General features: G+C 31.8%; 1 protein-coding gene across 1 annotated transcript in view; it reads left to right on the top strand.

Annotated features, from left to right (window-relative positions):
* The window catches only part of LOC134681253 (transcription elongation factor SPT6-like), a 37,068-nt gene that overhangs the window by 13,174 nt on the left and 8,668 nt on the right, over nt 1–15,226 (top strand). Inside the window, exons 16-28 of the mRNA XM_063540793.1 lie at nt 274–372; nt 849–992; nt 1,915–2,045; nt 4,708–4,837; nt 5,243–5,319; nt 6,563–6,698; nt 7,625–7,762; nt 8,615–8,782; nt 9,270–9,397; nt 10,620–10,827; nt 11,159–11,306; nt 11,595–11,743; nt 13,923–14,063. Of these exons, the coding sequence (XP_063396863.1) occupies nt 274–372; nt 849–992; nt 1,915–2,045; nt 4,708–4,837; nt 5,243–5,319; nt 6,563–6,698; nt 7,625–7,762; nt 8,615–8,782; nt 9,270–9,397; nt 10,620–10,827; nt 11,159–11,306; nt 11,595–11,743; nt 13,923–14,063 (1,797 nt within the window). The remainder of the gene's footprint in view (nt 1–273; nt 373–848; nt 993–1,914; nt 2,046–4,707; nt 4,838–5,242; nt 5,320–6,562; nt 6,699–7,624; nt 7,763–8,614; nt 8,783–9,269; nt 9,398–10,619; nt 10,828–11,158; nt 11,307–11,594; nt 11,744–13,922; nt 14,064–15,226) is intronic.

Raw genomic sequence — 15,226 nt, 5'->3', positions numbered from 1 at the left:
TATTTATTATGACCCAAATGTTGTAAGTTAGGGGTATTCCATTTAAATATATATGTGGGAGGGTAGGAAGGGACTTTCAAAATATCCCTACAACTATGAACCAGTTTTAAATAATTTTGCATAATGGTAATAGATGCATATTGAAAAAAAGACCCATGACCCACTTTTAATAATGAAACTTCCCTTCCTATCCTCCCACATACATGTTAATGGAATAGCCCTTATAAAAGCAGTTGATTTTGATATTGGATTATTTTGTATCTTCTTTACCAGGCAGAAGATGATCATTTATTAACAATAGAGATGTACATAGATGAACAAGTTGAAGGTCGACAGACGTACTTTGAAGAAATTAGACAACTTTACTACAGGGTAAGATATGCTTTTTATTAAGAGAAAATAATTCTTGTAGGATATAATGGAATGAGCACTTGAAAAGTCGTTTAATTTTCTTATTTCTGCACTTGTTCAGAAGAAAAATGAATATGAGTATATTGAAAATAACAGGTTTAAATTCTTTCTTCCGTTTGATACAGGAATTAAAATATAAAAAAATATTCAATTTAATTATTATTATTAAACTGATGTGCTACACCAATTCATGTATTTATAGCTTGTTGTTAGGTGTGAGCCAAAACTCTGTGTTGAGAGCCGTACATTGACCTATGATGGTTTACTTTTTTTTTTAAATTGTTATTTGGATGGAGAGTTGTCTCATTGGGACTCACACCACATCTTCCTATATCTATTGATGTGTCGTGTGGTCATTTGTAAAACATTTATTTAGTTTGACTTCTCAGATGAGTTATTATTCTGCTCAAGATTACATGACAACTTATGTATTACAGGATGAGTTCAGTCACTTGGTACAGCAATGGAACTCTCAAAGAAGTCAGGCTCTTGAGAGAGCTTTGACAAAGATCTTATATCCTCAAATGGAGAAAGAACTGAGAGCTAAAATGTTGGGAGAATCTAAAGAAGGCATTGTAAAGGTATGTTAATGTTTGGCTATACAGAATATAACCTGGGTGAGAGATGGCTATGGCTGTTCCAGAAAATATTATGTTCCCACCAGTGACAGCACTTTTTATTTAACCCCCACCACCCACAGAAATGGAAAAATACATTAGAACAAAACTCCCTTGCATTTTGGAATTTTAAATACAACCTTTCTTTTTGAAGGCACTTTGTAAATTAAGTAACCTTAAGTGACAAATTTAGAAAGCCACTTCAATTTCATAATACAAAACAGTATTTGACACTCACCTATAAAATTGGGAATGAAAGTGGTGAATATGTCAAAGAGACAACAATCGACCAAAGAGCAGACTAGAACAGAAGGCCACCAATGGGTCTTCAACGTAGCAAGAAAATCCTACATAAGTATGTTCCATGTATCCCATATATGATTTAATAAACCAGCGCTTTCTTCTTTAAACAATGTGTCACCATTTTGTGAAGGAAGGTAATTCATTATTTATGATTGGTTTTTGTATGATTAAAATTGAGAATGGAAATGGGGAATGTGTCAAAGAGACAACAACCCGACCATAGCAAAAACAACAGCAGAAGGTCACCAACAGGTCTTCAATGTAACGAGAAATTCCCGCACCCAGAGGTGTCCTTCAGCTGGCCCCTTACAAAAATATACTAGTTTAGTGATAATGAACGCCATACTAATTTCCAAATTGTACACAAGAAACTAAAATTAAAATAATACAAGACTAACAAGGGCCAGAGGCGCAAAAATGTGGCGGGGTTAAACATGTTTATGAGATCTCAACCCTCCCCCTATACCTCTAGCCAGTGTAGAAAAGTAAACGAATTAAATGGCTTTGAAATAGATAATAGCAGTTATAAATATCTACATGTATGTCATGTTGCTTAATTTACTTACATTTCCTTTTATTGTAGGCCTGTTGTAGAAAGTTATACAATTGGTTAAAGGTTGCCCCATACCAAGCTGATCAACAGTTATATGAAGATAATGACTATGATGAAAAAGATGGCATTCGTGTGCTAGGCATTGGTTTCTCTACTGACCAGTAAGATTACATTTTATACAATGCTATTTAATTTGTTTATTAGAGTAACTTTCTTTTAATATAGTTTTTCAAATTAAAAAAAATCTAAGACTTAGGCATGCTGTTTCAGGCAGGGAAGGCATAATCTATGTTTTAGTTTGTGATTAAGTCAGTTTTGAGGGGAATCATTTTTGGTATGTCAATGATATGTAGTCATTGTATAGGAATAGACCACTTTCGAGTTTGCCCTTCACTGGAAAAAACTTCAATTATACATGCCTTTATGACATCATTTACCAGATAGAGGGGATTGCCTGTATCTCAGGCCTGCACTATTTACATTCATCAAGCATCTTAGTGATCATCATTGTGCAGGATAAACTAGAAATAATGTTTGTTATGTAGGTACTTAAGGTAGCACAATACAAAGATTTTTCATCCCCAATCAGACATCTTTAAACCAAGGCTTCCAAAACAGTCATATATGTCGGTCATTTGTATAATGTCCGGTAAAAGACCGGCTGGGCAAAGCATGAAATGGTCATATACTTTTTAGTTTCAAAGGCTTTTTCGGTCATTTTAACATATAAATTCACGATCTTTTTGACCCAACATTTTGCCTTTAACAGCTATACATTTCCGGTCATAAAAGTGACATGATGATTAATTACTATCAAAACAACCCCTACTTAAATACTTTCTAATTTTAATCAAGGCTAATTAGTTGTTGGACAGCTGAAAACTACCTGTTCAGGTGGCAGGTAAACTATTTTCAGTACCGGACATCGTATAAATTAATCGGTCAATTCACAATTATTTTCGTACATTTCAGCAGCTTGTATCTAATTCATTTAAAATATATAATAAATACATTTATAAACATGATTTGATAAATCATTTAAAAAGGTTTTAAATGAAAAATCGTCAGCACTACGTTGTATGAACAAGAACATGTGTGCGCATGTGCACAGGTGGGAAATTCAATTATGCATCCTACATTTCTTCAAAAATTCTAAAAGTATCATTGATACCTGTATCTAACGTTCATTTCAAGTATTTTGTTGAGGAAATAACGTAGAAAGAGCTTCTTCGCTCAGTATTTCTATGTTAACGTACACGGATTTTACGTATCTGTTTATGGTCCATGTTTTACCATTGTCAAGTCAATATCTGGTTTTAAAAAATGTGACTTTAAAAACGAAAGTAAAGTTCTAGACAACTTCATTTTGCACAAATAAAGAGTCTAATGCAGATATGAGCACGCTGATGTGCACACTTTGAATGATGCAATGCCAATTTTAACAGTTTATGTCAGAACATCAAATTCATATCAAAGTAAAGTTTAATATCGATTTTAATTTGATGTCAATCATTGGGATGGCCATCTGATTACCATAATTGCCTTTTGTGACTTTTGTCTTAGGAATTAAAATTCGGATCAGATATAAAATGTCTGGCTGGCTCAGAAAAATTTTGGAAGCCCTGCTTTAAACTGAGGGCTATTCCTAAAAAAAAATGTATGGGGGGTTGGGGGGTTGGAAGGCACATTGTATTAATAATACATGGGTGATGGGTATCAGAGCAACTTTTCACTCTATAATGCACTATAATTCTCAATTACAATTGTCTGGGTGGCAGGTCCTGACAAAAACTGTCTTCCAACCCTCCCAAACATTTTTTTCTGGAATAGCCCTGATGTAATTCCACTCGTCTTTCTTTAAATTTTATAAATGAGGTACCAATAGAAAGAAGAATGGTTAATCTTTCAAATTGTGATAATTTCATTTTGACATAATTATAACATAATTAATTGTTATCTAATTAGTTGCTATATAGTGATGTCCATACTTGAATAAATTTAGCTTCTTTGTTTTTTTGTACCATCCCAAAATATTTTATAGATTTTGCACAACACAGTTTGATCTCCAAAACCGTGTCAGATTTTTCCTATTGTATTTCAATCTCTCATAAATCTTCAATGAAGTTTGCAACATCAATTCATAAGAGATCACTAAATTCAAATGGGTATAAAATTTGTTCTATTGATGTTTTTGCAAATCTGAGACACAGTTATTTAAATAGTTTAAAGAAAGATGAGTGGAATTACATTAGTTTAAAGTTGTCTGATTGGGAGTGAAAAAATCTTTGTATTGTGCTACCTTAATCATGTAAATCACAATTCTCTATAAATGACACCATTCAAAAATTTAATTTTCTGAATTATTTGAAAAATATAGCATCATAGTTTTCCAACCACTTGTTCAACATGGGAACAGAAGTAACGATGACCCTAAAGACAGTGATTGATGTTCACTGACACCAAAAATTTTGTCAGAAATGCTATTAATTAGAAAGTTATTTATTGGATTATCTAATTGACCTAAAGACTGTTTGGCTCCACCACTGCAGTCATGGTTCATTTTGCTTATTTACATATTAAGGTTTGAATAAGTTAGGTTAAGGGGAATATAAACTAGGTAGGTCAATTGTATTTGGTATGCAATTGTATAAGCATTTGCTCATCTCATTTCCAAGGAGCTTATTTTTCCTACATTTTCAGTCAAGATAGGAAACAATGACAATAAATTATGTTATTAAAAAAAAAGCAATTGTCATACAAAATTTTCCTTAAAAAACTGATTTAAATTATGCTGCTGTCTGAAAGCTTTTTAATTCCTTACAGCGATCGAGATGTTGATACTGCTTCTTTTGGTGCTTTAATTGATGGAGAAGGGCAAGTGACAGATTTCATTAAACTTGTTAGTTTAATAAAGAGCAATCGTGCCTGGAGAGCAGTAGATAGGGAAGGAAAAGTAAGAATATACATGTTTGAAATATTTATTCTTTAACGGAATTTGTTTTTTTTATAGAAACAATGAATTTTGGTTCATAACCCATAGTTATTTCTGTAACGCATAAATAATAATGATTATAGAATTTTTACTTTTCTTTAGCACACATTTTAATTTGGAACTGTTTTCAGGTTGGACATTTTTATTAAAATGGCAAATTTGAAAAAAAAAGATTTGTTTGGGATTGTAATCAGAGTGTTTATAAGAATTCAAAGTTAGGGAGTTAATTACTTGAATATGACCATACATTTTTGGTGTAAGCCTCTTGTTAATTGTAAGGTTTTGCAAATGTTTTGTCTATTGGAATATCACTTTCAATTATAATCACTCATTGTACGTAATGTGAATATGTTTTTTTTTTTAAAGGCAAATGATTTGAAGAGGCTGAAAGAATTTATTGCAGATAAGAAACCACATGTTGTAGCAGTCACTGCAGAATCAAGGTCAGTGTTCTTTTGATCTTACTGACTGATAATTTCCTTTCTTTGCACATTAGAGTGATATGAAAAATTCTTGCCAGAAACTAAGGGTGCACATGCAATCAGGCTCTCCACGGTTAGTTCGGCCATATTGGTTAGGGTGCAGATTTTTTTTAAAGAGGTGGAAATAGTATGAAAGTATGGGAAATCCTATGTGTGTTTCCAAGCAACAGCTCTGTTTTAATGATGTCTTCCCGTATTTTTCACACCATTTTAACCTCTATTATGAAAATCTGCCCCTATCCAATATGGCCGAACTAACCGTGAAGAGCCCTATTGTAATCAATGTAATCATCAATGCTGCATAGCCAAAAAAGGGATAAACAGATTATCATTGGTCATTTCAACTCGTACCAGCTCAAGCGAGAAAATCAATTTCATTGAGATGACCAATGATAATCTGTTTATTGAAATCAATTGTTTAAGGTGTCCAAGAAGAATTTTGATTCAGGTTAATTTTGAGTTTAAAATTCAGTGTGAACTCTTTGAGTAATATGAATTAATTATGTTGTGAAGTTATATACAACTAAATGACACAAATAAATTTATACAGAAGTAAACATACAGTTCAACTGTAGATTCATTTCCAAATAAAATCACTCTGAGAAACTTTTTGTTAAATAACAGATCATAACAGCATCGCCCCTTAAAGGAATATAAACATAAATAATTAAAGAATTTTGTTGAAAGACATACACTTGAAGATTTATTCTTGAATGTCTCACATCAACTGATAAATATAGATTCTTACATTGATACCAGTGAGTTATTAGATTTATCCAATCGAGATAGTTATATTATCAATTTTAAAATCCGAGCCTTGGTGAGGACTTTAAAATTTATAATTTAACTATCAAGATTCGATAAATCCAATAATCCACGAGTAACTATGTAAGAATCTGTTTCTCTAATGATTAAAAAATAAATTTTCTTTTTTTGTTAAACGAAAATCCCCTTTGAGTGCCCTTTACATTCCACAAAGTTGTCAATTTCATTAACACCTGTTGGCATATTTTGATTCATTCAATTAGCGAAAGAGGTTATGACCCTTAAAATCATCCAATGATCTTTTGAGATCACCAGCAACCACAAGTTGATTAAATTTTTTTATACAATGGGTTCGGAAAGGGATAAATTTCCATAGAATTAGAGAAATATAAATATCAAGACAAATGAAATCTTTAAATAACTAATGTTTATCTTGCAGGGATGCTTTGTCGATTATAGAAGATATAAAGAAGATAATAGATGATTTGTGTCAGGAACAGGCCATAGCTCCCATCAATGTAGAACTGGTGGATAATGAAGTAGCTATGATTTATGAGAATAGCAATAAAGGAAAGGTAAATTATTTTGATTAAGGCTTATTGACATGTTAGCCTTACAGGGGTTTTGATAACTTTCATGTCTTTGGGCCAAGTTCTTGTTGCCAGAGATTTAGATGAAATTGTAGATGTCACAAACCTTGAAAAAGTCTCATGCAGAAAAGTTTTGACCCTCTCTTCCTATAGTGATTTAGCACTGGTTTGATGCCTCTGCTGGTGGACTGTTAGTCCCTGAGGGTATCACCAGCCAAGTAGCGTACTGGCATGAAAATACAGATTTTTTGTGTTATTAAATTTGCTGTTACAAAATGATAAAAATTATTATAAATTAAGGAATGTATCTCCCTCATGCAAAGCTCTGATTCCTTTCACGGATTTGGCTATACTTTTTGGAACATTTGGATCATAGCTCTTCATCTTTTATATAAGCTTTGGATTTTACATATTTTGGCCACTTGCATGACTGAAGAGACATGTATTGTCGAAATGCGCATCTGGTGCAGAAAAATTGGTACCGTTAAGGTTATTGTTGAATGATATTTGGATAAGTAACTGACAAAGCGTTTAAAATTCCATTTGATGGAGCCCTTGTGTTATCTTTGCAAACTACAGTAGGGGGCTTAAGTGATTTGTACAATCTGGTATTGAATAGGTATCTTAATTATCCTGTCACAAAGGCTTCCTAAAAGCTAATTCAGAATTCATTTTTTTGTGCAAATGATATATGATATATGCATATATATTTAGTAATTCATTTGGCATTTCTTTGAATGGAAATAAAAATGTATTGCCAGTTCCCCCAAGAAACTTTGATATGGCAGTCATTTTTCATGTATTAGAAATGTTTGAAAAATTAAAAACAATGTTATATCCAATAAAAATAAAACATATTTTAAGTGTTCTTTCTTTTGATAATACTTTGAATGACTGTTTTTTTTTTGTAGAGTGATTTCAGAGAGTACCCAGTAGTATTACGACATGCTGTCTCCATAGCCAGACGTTTACAGGACCCTTTGATAGAGTTTGCACAGTTATGTAACCCTGATGAGGATATATTATGTCTCAAGTACCATCCAATGCAGGTAAGTTCATAACTTCTTGGTCTTTAGCTAAATCAATTTCTCTTTCATGTGTAATAGTTGATCGGGAATTTTAAAACTACTGTATTGCAGTGCCTATTTTTTTAAGAAAAAAAAGAGAGCAAGCTTATGCCACTACAAGGCAGGTCTGGCACCAGCAAAGTGGAAAGGGATTAATATAAGTTGTAATAACTTGTTTCCCAATCCACTATGAATAAATATGTTTAAATTAAAGTGCCTATTTTTATGCCCCACCTATGATAGTAGGGGGGCATTATGTTTTCTGGTCTGTGCGTCTGTTCGTCCATTGGTCCGTCCACCCGTCTGTCCCGCCTCAGTTTAAAGTTTTTGGTCAAGGTAGTTTTTGATGAAGTTGAAGTCCAATCGACTTCAAACTTGGTACACATGTTCCCTATGATATGATCTTTCTAATTTTAATGCCAAATTAGAGTTTTTACCCCAATGTCACGGTCCACTGAACATGGAAAATGATAGTGCGAGTGGGGCATTCATGTACTGGGGACACATTCTTGTTAATATGTAATTTGCAGGTTCCATGTAATTTGTGAGCATATGGTGATTCTGGTGATTGCACAATAAATGACATACATACAAGAGAACCGGTAGTCATATTGTATATTAATAGTATTATTTAATTATGTATTTCTTGAAATCACAAAAAATAATCTTAACATTTTTGTCCATTTTTTAACATTCACAATTATAAATGCAGGCAGAAATTTTTGAATTGACAATGAATTGTATGTGTTTATATTTGAAAGAAAAGAACATCAACTTAGAACATGACTTATAGCGGAGAATTAATATTTTTTTTTTTTTTTTATTTATGTATAGGACTGTGTAACAAAGGATGAACTACAGAATGCGTTGACCCTTGAGTTTGTGAACCGTGTTAATGAAGTGGGTGTAGATGTGAACAGAGCGCTGGATTATCCACATACGTCTCTACTCTTACAGTTTGTCTGTGGACTGGGACCAAGAAAAGGGAGCAATCTCCTCAGGGTTTGTACTTGATAACATTGTTTCTATCATGTTTGCAGAACCCTACAGTTACTTTTGGTATTTTTGTTTTCTATTTAAATGTTTGCTGCTTTACATCAAAACACTGTGGATTTAATGGGAACAGGGGATCCATGGATTTAAATGTTCAACATATTTTCTAAAAGCATGTATATAGACCTTGCCAAAAAACACAAAATTAGATATCCACAAACATGCAAGTTTTCCTTAATTAACCAACATTGGTACCCACAAAAATAAATGAATTCACAGTAGTTCATTATTCAGTTCTGAAACTTTTTATACATCTTTGTGATGAAGTGACATAAAATCATTTATAGTCACATAATTTGCAAAATGTTTCAATGTCTGAAAATTCACTGAATGAAGTTTAAGATAAAAATACTTGACATGTTATATATGTATGATAGTTCACATTTCAGATTATTTTACTTATATGTGATGATAACATGTTTTTTTTTAACTGCAGATATTAAAACAGACGAACCAGAAGTTAGAGAACAGAACACAGCTTGTCACACATTGTCATATAGGACCTAAAGTATTCATTAACTGTGCTGGATTTATCAAGATAGATACTCTTAAATTCTCAGATTCGTAAGTTTATTTACAAAATTATTTAATATTTGTAATAAGTTATAGAAAATGGCGTAATATCCTAGCTTTATTTTACAACTTACAGTTCAAAGACCCTTATAAAATTGTAGGTAATAGGGTCATAATCAAGATGGTGTTCTTTATGATTTAAAAAAAGTAAATGAAATCAGATTATAAGTCAATAACTTTATTAAGACTCATTCAATGCTCCTTTAAAATGAATGCAGTGTAACTGGCCGTATACCCTATACGCTCATATCTATTATAGACATGAATGAATACAATATATATAGTATTGCCGATAGCGCAGCAAGCATAGTGGACAACGGAATTTATTAATTTATTTACATACATGTATCTTAATAAAATATATATAATAAACATCTGAAAACAACAATAACCACAATGACTCCTAATAACAAAACCTTGAAATATCCTGTTAGGTACAACTTAGCTAGAAAAAGTAAACCTTGTACCAACAAGAGCTAAAATATAGCAGACATGAATGTCAACATGTAACTAAATACATAAATAAATAACTCGATCATCAACGACCTCGCCAGCCAGGAACAACCAAACAAAACCCATTAATGGGATAAACTGGAAACCTGGGTCCGACCCCATGCAATAAGTCATCTCACGAGACATACTCGAATGAACATATTGTTTTGAAAAATATATATAAATGCATGTATAAAAATATATACATAATTTTATTTGAAACTTGAATGTTGCCCTGTCTGCGGCAGCCGGCGGGCTAGAAAGTGATAATATCAGGGAAAAAATTTCCCGCTATAAAATTAGTCACATGTCTTATACCTAGTGACGTAAACTTATAAAATTAATACGCTAGTACCGTATATACAATAATTTCTCCCTATACTACGAAATGTGAGAAATTATACTTAACCACAAATCTTTAGGACTGATGGTTGAGTTCACTTGATACAGGTGTTTGGTTTATTTGAGGGAAAATTGGGGGAACTTGATGCAACAGTTATTAATATAATGGAATTTTGGGGCGATTCTTTTTCAAACAGGTTTCTTGCTTTGGCATGTTTGCTATAGATCAGTTTTACTGCACTTAAATCCCTGATTTGATTTCAAAGAATATTTACTTACAAATCATTATTTAAATTTTGAATATTGTGATGTTTTCCAAAGTAATTGAAATTCAACAACCAACAGCTATGATTAAACCTACAAATCCTATATTTAACAGTACAGACAGTTACATTGAAGTGTTAGACGGATCTCGTGTTCATCCTGAGACATATGAATGGGCACGTAAGATGGCTGTGGATGCTCTAGAGTATGATGATACGGCTGAAGGAGCTAATCCTGCTGGAGCACTGGAAGAAATTCTGGAAAGTCCAGAAAGACTTAAAGATCTTGATTTGGATGCTTTTGCTGAAGAACTGGAAAGACAGGTATGGTCATGTGGTCAACAAATCTGTGTTTAATATGTGTTACTTACTTTTAATATGACAATTTGTTCCTTTAAATAACTGGGAGTTAAATTTAAGATCAAATAAATACTGATTTAATGAGGTTGAGTTATTGAAAGTGAATAAATTCATCAGCCATGTTTCCTAGCTTATTTTGACAAAATTGAACCAAATTGACTTCTAAAAGAGAAATTTTATTCCACTATTTTATTTTCATTAATGATTGAACTTATCTTTTAGCTAATGCCCTACAGTGCAACTGTAAGGGTAAATAATTCATTGTTTGCTCATTGATAAATATTTTTACTTTCAGGGTTATGGAGATAAACACATTACACTCTATGACACAAGGGCAGAATTAAATCATCGGTACAAAGATCTGAGAACACCATATAGATCTCCATTAAATGAAGAAATATTCAATATGATTACAAAAGAAACACCAGAAACGTTCTATGTTGGTAAGAATTTCTGAAATATTTACATTGATTAAAAATCTATCAATCTTCCTTTGCCTAAATTTTACTCTTAACATGTTACAAAGATAAAAATTCTATCAGAGAGGTAGCTTTTATTTTTCATTTCAATGCATCTGATTTTGCTGAATTTAATTGTATTAACAGGCTGTTCATAGTGTTGTTCTATTGTCCAACTAATTATTGAAAAGTTAATTGTGTGTAAAAATTGACACAGGACTTGAAATACCATCAATTTTAAACGAATTGTGAAAACTTTAATTTTTTCTGTAGGTAAATTAGTGCTAGCTAGAGTTGCAGGTATTGCCTACAGACGACCTCGTGGTGAACAGTTAGACCAGGCTAATCCAGTCAGAGACGAGGAGACAGGGTTATGGCAGTGTCCTTTCTGTAACAGAAATGATTTCCCAGAACTTAGTGAGGTACATTGTTATGTTATATTTTAAAGTATTTTTTATCTAATTTTGGTATTTCAAAGTACTTTTTATCTAATTTTGGTATTTCAAAGTATTTTTTATCTAATTTTGGTATTTCAAAGTATTTTTTTATCTAATTTTGGTTTTCAAAGTATTTTTTATCTAATTTTGGTATTTCAAAGTATCTTTTTATCTAATTTTGGTATTTCAAAGTATTTTTTTATCTAATTTTGGTATTTCAAAGTATTTTTTATCTAATTTTGGTTTTCAAAGTATTTTTTATCTAATTTTGGTATTTCAAAGTATATTTTTATCTAATTTTGGTATTTCAAAGTATTTTTTATCTAATTTTGGTATTTTAAAGTATTTTTTTATCTTATTTTGGTATTTCAGTATTCATTTGAGATAGATATAAGGAAAAATCCTCTAGCTTTTCTGTCTGTACTATACATGGTTAAAGTTTGGTTTGTGGAAGTTGACCATAAAATTTGTTTGCATGTCATAGTGTCATATTAACATGAGTTACATGATTTAGTGAATTATAAGATAACACCGTGGTGTCACTCTAAAAAAAAAAAGAAATAGTTTTTAATAAGTATTTTATTTTATTATATTATATAATTATCAACTGCATTATCCCAATAGAAGATCTCTTGGCAATTATTTACAATTATTACATTGGTTGTAATGAATTACATTGATTTCTCAGTTAAATAAAAACCGATAATTTCACATGTGAAATAAATGTTTTTATTCCATATTTGTATTATTTTAGTAGGTAAATGTTGTTATTTCACTCTGTGACGTCATACAACAAAAGGCGTTGTCAAGACGTCAATAATGGCAGATCAAAACAAGTTGTGAATGTGTAGAAAAAAGATGTAGTTCCTTACATGTTTTGCATTAATTTCTATAAAAAAAAGCCATTTGACCATGTAAGGCCACGGTTTTTTAATTTGTTGGTTTACGGATTTTCCCCATGAAAAAGTCGGGTCGGTCGGTCGGGAAAAAAAAGACAAAAAAATATTTCAAGACAAAAAAAAAATGCAAAATAAATATACATTTCACCTTTCTAACAACATGTTTTTATGCTATTTTGTCATCATTTCAAATTTTAGTTCGATGAAATATTCTTGCTCAGCTGTCATAAATATCGCATGACATTGTCTAATGATTTGCCATAAAATGGGGGGTGTTCACAGACAATTAAAGACGAAATTAAATCGTCTTTTCACAAACAAGAAAAACAAATTCGCGTAGCTCTTAATCAATTCCAGAAAACTTGGTGAGTAATGATCTTCAAAAGCGAAAACTGATGAAGAAAAAAATGTAAAAAACGTCGTACGAAAATAAGATTCAACACACGTGTCAAAAACATAATAGACTCGTCCACGAAAAAAACGAGAATATCGGGTTAGTCTAGTGTCATGCATTCCCTTTTTTAATCCAAATGGACGATATTTTTTTTTATATTATCCATGAAACAAGAAAATTCTAAATGACTTGTTGATATTCAGAACTTTTACTTCCAAGGTGATTTCCACCTGTCCACATTTACACAAGTCTATTTCTATGAGATTATGCATCTTACAGACTGATGACAAACAAGGGAAACAAACTTATTGTGTAATGGGTTTTAAACACAGATTTCATTCCGCAAAATTATTTGTGTAAACGACATTTCAAGGTCAGTTATAATTGATTTGTCTATTTTTAGAAACGTAAACTGGAAGTTTCATTTTTTCACAACAGAGAGTGTTATCAATTTTGATAGTGATTCATGTATTTCATTTCATAAAAAAAGAAGAATTTTATTATTTTTCAGGGATAATGTATTTGTTTGGGTCGGCGGCAATAAAAAAGCATGAAAAGTCAATTTTAATTTTATTCTAGGATTTGGCAAAATCGGGTTGGCGGATCCGTAAACCAACAAATTAAAAAATCCTGGCCTAATGAAAAGAATAACTTATTGAAAAATTCAAATATTGAAAAACTTGTGACCTAACAACACTGATAATTAACTCATGCCTTACTTGCATTCGTGAATTAATGTGTTGTTCGGTCACTCGTTGAATATTTTTCTCTATTTGAATTCTTCGATTAGTTATTCTATAATTATTTATTCCCCAATTTTTTACAGTTATTTATTCCTCAATTCTTTGCATTTATTTATTCCACATTTTAGGTATGGAGTCATTTTGATGCAGGAAGTTGTCCTGGTTCAGCGGTCGGTGTGAAATGTCGACTAGATAATTCTGTCAATGGTTTTGTTCATACCAAAAATATCAGTGACAAAAAAGTAAAGAACCCTGCTGACAGAGTACAGGTTAGTATAGAAACAAAGTAAAGAACCCTGCTGACAGAGTACAGGTTAGAATAGAAACAAAGTAAAGAACCCTGCTGACAGAGTACAGGTTAGTATAGAAACAAAGTAAAAAACCCTGCTGACAGAGTACAGGTTAGTATAGAAACAAAGTAAAGAACCCTGCTGACAGAGTACAGGTTAGTATAGAAACAAAGTAAAGAACCCTGCTGACAGAGTACAGGTTAGTATAGAAACAAAGTAAAGAACCCTGCTGACAGAGTACAGGTTAGTATAGAAACAAAGTAAAGAACCCTGCTGACAGAGTACAGGTTAGTATAGAAACAAAGTAAAGTACCCTGCTGACAGAGTACAGGTTAGTTTAGAAACAAAGTAAAGAACCCTGCTGACAGAGTACAGGTTAGTTTAGAAACAAAGTCAACAGATCAGTATTCAATAAATGGAGATTTTCTTAGTTTAAGGTGGTACCTAACACTACAGGGAGATAACTCTGTAAAATCAGCAGAACGTTTTATTGACGTTGTGTTGTTAAGGGAATATTAAGCTTCTCAATGATCAAAATATGTGTTTGTCCAACTGCTATATAACCAGTGTAATGTTTCTGATTAAACGGTTGGTTCAAATTTTATGAATTTTTTATCTTTTTGTCAAAGGGTCAAAGTAAATACTTTGTCAAAATTTTAAGAATATTAAACGAGCCAAATTAATTTTAGTTAAGGTGTTGGGTACCACTTTAAGTTGTCGAAGGCATTTGATTTTACAAAGATATTTGCTTTATTATATTTTTAATTGAACATTTATTACTTAATTTAAGCTCCCCATCAGCATGGAAAAAAACTTATAAATGCTTTGTCGTAAATATTTGTTTGCCATGTTTTCTGTTTGAAATCTTATTTTCACATTTTTCGTCAGTATATACAAAGCTTTAATTGCTATTCTTGTCCCTCCGTTCCAAAATGGGTCTCTTTTCTCTAGCTTTAGTTTGCCTCAACCAAATGTTCAGAAACTTATACACAATGCTTATTACCATAAAATTCATATCAAGTTTGAATTTGGGTGGCGTCACTTTACAGTTCTCTTGTTTTATCCCTTCATAACATTATATGCAAGCTGGGGGATCATCTTTGCCCCATGAACTCATTCTCCATTTCTTTGAATTTAATTAC

This window comes from Mytilus trossulus, chromosome 8, assembly GCF_036588685.1.
Source record: "Mytilus trossulus isolate FHL-02 chromosome 8, PNRI_Mtr1.1.1.hap1, whole genome shotgun sequence".
Classification (NCBI taxonomy): domain Eukaryota; kingdom Metazoa; phylum Mollusca; class Bivalvia; order Mytilida; family Mytilidae; genus Mytilus; species Mytilus trossulus.
Note: the sequence above shows the minus strand (reverse complement) of the source record. Positions and strands in the feature narration are given on the sequence as shown.